Source organism: Rattus norvegicus, chromosome 13 (genome assembly GCF_036323735.1).
Source record: "Rattus norvegicus strain BN/NHsdMcwi chromosome 13, GRCr8, whole genome shotgun sequence".
Lineage (NCBI taxonomy): Eukaryota > Metazoa > Chordata > Mammalia > Rodentia > Muridae > Rattus > Rattus norvegicus.
The window spans coordinates 94,953,068-94,958,309 of record NC_086031.1 but is presented as its reverse complement, the minus strand read 5'-3'; the positions used below and the strand labels follow the sequence as shown (position 1 = coordinate 94,958,309).

At 49.4% G+C, this 5,242-nt stretch overlaps 1 protein-coding gene across 2 annotated transcripts; it reads left to right on the top strand.

Annotated features, from left to right (window-relative positions):
- The first annotated feature begins 371 nt into the window (after positions 1-371).
- On the top strand, positions 372-4,403 carry Mixl1 (Mix paired-like homeobox 1). 2 transcript variants are annotated; one of them, NM_001105979.1, is made up of 2 exons: positions 372-786; positions 2,477-4,403. In NM_001105979.1, the coding sequence occupies exons 1-2, from the start codon at positions 394-396 to the stop codon at positions 2,777-2,779; spliced, it is 696 nt and encodes a 231-aa protein (NP_001099449.1). In that variant the 5' UTR covers positions 372-393; the 3' UTR covers positions 2,780-4,403. The 2 variants fall into 2 exon arrangements, with proteins under 2 accessions (NP_001099449.1, XP_063128236.1); XM_063272166.1 differs by having other exon boundaries at positions 394-786; positions 2,435-3,569.
- The last annotated feature ends 839 nt before the right edge of the window (positions 4,404-5,242 follow it).

Genomic DNA, 5,242 nt, shown 5'->3' with positions numbered 1-5,242 from the left:
CGCGGGACCTGAGAACCAGCCCCCCCCCCCCCGAGATCCAAGCGCTCTTGAGAGGCCTTCTGACCCAGAAGAGGGGGTTCTGTCTAAGTCTGGCCCACACTTGGGACGACCCCACCGGAGCAGAGCGGTTCTGGGTATGTGGATTGGTGGTCCGGGCGGATGGGCGGGGAAGGGACGGAGCGGCCCGGACTCAAGTTCGCGCCTCCCTCACTCCGTCCCCGGGTCAGCGGAAGCGATTATTCCCGCGGCGTCTGGCGGGGCTGGGGCGGGCTCGCACCCCGAGGAGACGCGGCTTCCCCGCACCCACGCCTTTGATGGAGCCGCCGCCCCCTCCCCGGCTCCTGGCCGCTATAACTGCAGGCGCGCGGGGGTCCCGGGAAACGTCCCGGAGTGATGGCCGCAGCAGGGTCCCAGCAGCTTCAGTTCGCAGAGGGCGCCGCTTTCCCCACCTTCCCGGCCGCGCACCCCGGAGGACAGCTGCTCCCGGCCGCGCGCCCAGCCACTGGGCTACCCCCGGCGCCCCCGGACTCTCGCGCCCCAGCGGCCACGCCATGCTTTCCAAGCCGGGGCCCCAGGCCCGCAGCGCAGACTCCCACCGGCCTGGATCCGCCCGGACCCTCCAAAGGCTCGGCCGCCCCGTCTGCGCCGCAGCGCCGCAAGCGCACGTCGTTCAGCTCCGAGCAGCTGCAGTTGCTGGAGCTCGTCTTCCGACAGACCATGTACCCCGACATCCACTTGCGGGAGCGTCTGGCTGCGCTCACGCTGCTACCCGAGTCAAGGATCCAGGTGAGTCGCAGTCGCAGGTGCGCGTTCGAGTGGAGGTGCTGGGGAGTCACGGGCTTGTCGGGTCACTTATTCTGTGGGGGAAAGTTACTCTATTTGAACCTCGTGGTTCTGGACTACAAACTAGGGATGCCGGTAACGCGGCCCTGGAAGCGTGTAATCTGGGAAGCTAAGAGGCTTGCGGACCCACGGAAAGGTCCCAGGAGGAAGGTGATGGGGTAATAGCTGCGCTCTTTTCCAGCATCCAGTAACAAGACAAAGGTGTGTGTGTGTGTGTGTGTGTGTGTGTGTGTGTGTGTGTGTGTGTGTGTGTGTGTGTGTGTGTGTGTGTGTGTGTACACGGGCGCGCGCGCTCACTCACCAGCCTTCCTTTGGCTTTGATTTTAAGTAGCGGAGCAGGATGATTGGATCACCAGATACCTTCAAAACAAGCAATGAACTTGTCACTTTGAAAAAAAAGTGCAAAGTGAATTTATTGTTTGAGGTCGATCGTTTGGATCAGAATCTTGGGAGAAGCTGCTCTCTCTCTCTCTCTCTCTCTCTCTCTCTCTCTCTCTCTCTCCCCTCCCCCCCCCGTGTGTGTGTGTGTGTGTGTGTGTGTGTGTGTGTGTGTGTGTGTGTGTGTCTGAGACGAGTTCATGCTGTGTAGTCCAGGTTGGACTTCAATTCACAATCCTCCTGCCTTAGTTTCCTGTGTACTTGGATTACAGGTGTATTCCCCCCCACACCCAGTTTAGATGCTTGCCTTCTTGACAGTTAGTCTGTGTCTAAGTGTATGTAGTTTTATGTAGGAGGCTTCATTTAATCTCAGGAGAGTGTGGACTTTTTAGTGTTTATTTTTCCTGTACTTAGGATGGTTATTCAACTGTCACTTCTTCTCCCCTGCCTCTCTCTTCTCTCCCCACCCTCTTTCCCCACTGACTGCTCTGGGAACTAGCTCTGTAGACCAGGCTGGCCTCAAACTCACAGAGATCCACCTGGGTCTGCCTCCTGAGTGCTGGTATTAAAGGTGTGTGTTACTGCCAAACAGCTGAGATTCTGTCTTTTAAAAAAAAAAAATGTGGGGTTGGGGATTTAGCTCAGTGGTAGAGCGCTTGCCTAGGAAGCGCAAGGCCCTGGGTTCGATCCCCAGCTCCGAAAAAAAGAACCAAAAAAAAAAAAAATGTGTAAAATGAAAAGCAGACAAACAAACCAAGTTGAGCAAGGGTAGACAGAACCAAGCACCATTTCAGCTTTGGATCTGAGAATGGCCGAGAAGGTCTGGAGCTCTGAATGTCAAACCATCAGCTCGAGTGCTTTCTGTAAGCTACAGCCTCTGAGCAGAGAGCCATGGCTAATAATAACTGGGATTCATACTGTTAGTTGTGAACAAAGCTATGGCAGGAGCGCTCCAAGCCAGTCTGGAGATGAAGCTCTCTTTGTAGCGTGTTTGCCTAGCATGCATGAAACCCTGGGTTCCGTCCTCACCACCACATAAACTGGTTGTGGTGGCGTAACCTGTAACCCCAGCTCTGCGGGAATGGAGGAGGGAGAATCACAAGTTCAAGGTCAAGGTCCTCCTTGGCTACGAGTTTGAGACCAGCACTGCCTAGAGATGCTATCTCAGTCAACCCCCAAACAAATGAACAATTAAAACCCCAACCCAGAGCAGCTGAACAGTTTTTTTTTTTTTTTTAACCCTCTTGTTCCCCAGGTGTGGTTCCAGAACAGACGGGCCAAGTCCCGGCGTCAGAGCGGGAAGTCGTTTCAGCCCTTATCCTCAAGGCGGGAAGATTTCCTCCATCGTCCTGCTCCGGGGACTGAAGCAAGGTGTCTGAAGCCTCAGTTGCCTCTAGAGGCGGATGTGAACCACGTTCTGGATTCCAGTATGGCTGGAGGAGGCGTCTGTACATCTGGTTCTCAGGGTTTTGAAACTTACTCCTCTCTCTCTGAAGATATTGGCTCAAAGTTGGACTCATGGGAGGAGCACATCTTTTCTGCCTTGGGTAGCTTCTGAGGATTCTGGGAGAGTTCAAGATGTACTCAGGGAGATCTGGGAGATTCGAACCAGACCCTGTCTGATCTCCTGACTGGCCAGGTCTTGGTTCTGGATCACCTCTCATATTTAGGTTTCCCTTCTCCGACACAGCCTTTACTGCTGGCTTGTTCTTGGTAGCCACCCGCCCTCCCACCCGCAAGTCACTGTGAATCTCCAAGACTGCACATTATCATCGGTCTACATCCCCTGGGCCTTCTCACTAGGGTTATTCTCGTTTTCCAGACTGATTATTCAAAATTTGCTTTCCTCATAGGAACCTCCAGCTGGATTCAATTTCTCCCCTTTCTCGGCAGCTGCCTACAACGTGGGTTCACTCTCTCTCACCCAAATCCTTATCACCAAGACTTAGTACTTTTTATTGAATCTTTTTGTTTTGTTTTTGACCTTGCTGTGTAAGTAAGGATGGCATGAACTCCTGTCCTCCCACCTCTATTTGCCATCGTGACTGACTGGATGTTGCTATTTTTGCTTAAAATTGTGTATGATATTAAGATATATATCCAAATCAAGCTTAACACATGCATGAGATCAGTCACCTTCCTTTTTTCTGCGATGATACAATCTATTAGCAATTTCAAGTATATGAAATATCGATACTAACTCTAGCCATTACCATTGAGTTCTTCAGCTTCTCTCTCCTAGCTGACTGAGTATCCTAGCCACCTCCCCTGCCCTCACTTGACTGGTTTCTCGTCTGGCCTGTCAACTTTACACTCCATCAGTAAAGATGCTACTTTCAACCTCTTTCAAGAACCCCATGCCTCTTGTTCCCCACTTTCTTTCTTTCTTTTTCTTTTTTTTTTTTGGTTCTTTTTTTTTTTCGGAGCTGGGGACTGAACCCAGGGCCTTGCGCTTCCTAGGTAAGCGCTCTACCACTGAGCTAAATCCCCAGCCCCTCTTTCTTTCTTTTTTAAATTACTCTATTTGGAAATCTGTGGCAGCATCCAGTTACCAAACCATAAGACCCTGTCAAGCACGCTCCTAGTCAATGACATCATCTTTAGCTTATGCAAACTTTAAGATCATTTACCCACAATGTGCTTCTCTGTCTGTCTCTGTCTGTCATTCCTTTCTAGTTGGGACTCAGTGAGAAAGCTTCTCTTTCAAAACAGCTCAAGCACACCGCTTTCTGAAGCCTGAACTTTTCTTAACTAATCCTGTTTTTCGTACCTGTTACTTTGATGACCATTTTTCTTAGCACTTGTTCTTATTATGTTTCCTGTACAACATTAGTGGATTACTAAATGCTCCTCACTGCCGTTTTTTACATGAATCCCATTGAAATGAGCCCTGTTTTCCCAGACCTCAGCACTGGGAAAGTTGGGGAATACATAATGAATGACAGAAAACATTCTGAAGGGAACTTTCTGCACACACAGTACATCGAGAATTTATTTGAGCACGCTTATCTGCTGGGCTGCTGAGATAGCTCAGTGGAGGTAAACATGTTGTCACCAAGCATGACAATCTGAGTTTGATCCCCAAGACCCACATGGTGAGAAGGAGAATGGATTTGTCTTTTAGACTTCCACATGTGTGCTATGGTGTATACCCACATACATACACACATACAAAATAAATAACATCGAGAAAAAAATTAAAAAGCTATTGCCTTAGTTACTTTTCCGTTGCTGTGAGAAACACCATGACCAGGATGACTTATAAAAGAAAGTCTTGAATTGGGCTGTTACCCAGTTACACAGGGGTAGTGTCCATGATGGAGTAGCCAAGGCATAATGGAAGGAAGAGCTCACATTTGGAAACGAGGTAGAGTACTAGGGATGGTGTAGGCTTCTGAAGCCTCAAAGCTCAACCCCCAGTAACATATATCCTCCACGAGATCACACCTTCCAATCCTTCCCAAACAATTCCACCAACCGGGGACCAAGTATTCAAACCTATGAGTTATAGGGGCCATTCTCGTTCAAACCACCATACTTACCTTTGCTCGTTCAAAGTACATAAGACTCCTGAGTATTTTGTTTTCAGAGTTTTCCCCTCTGTTTTTGCATCCCTAGTATATGTAAATGACTAAGTGAACTTAAGATCTATTAAAATACTCATATGGTAGTTTGAAGTCTCACCATTAGAGCCTCACACTTAAGCTGGTGACAGTTTAGATGACACAGTTCAGGCCAATTGAGATGATGCAAATCTAGTGTCAAGTGGAGAAGATCTCAGAACACCTTAAACTTTTCTTTTTTTCGGAGCTGGGGACCGAACCCAGGGCCTTGCGCTTGCCAGGCAAGCGCTCTACCACTTAGCTAAATCCCCAACCCCAGAACACCTTAAACTTAATGGTATACTCAGAATAACTGTCAAAAAGAAGCCATGCAATTAGGGGTTAGAGAGATGGCTCAGTGATTAAGAACACTTGTTGCTCTTGAAGAAGCATCCACGTGGCTCCTAACTTAATTCCAG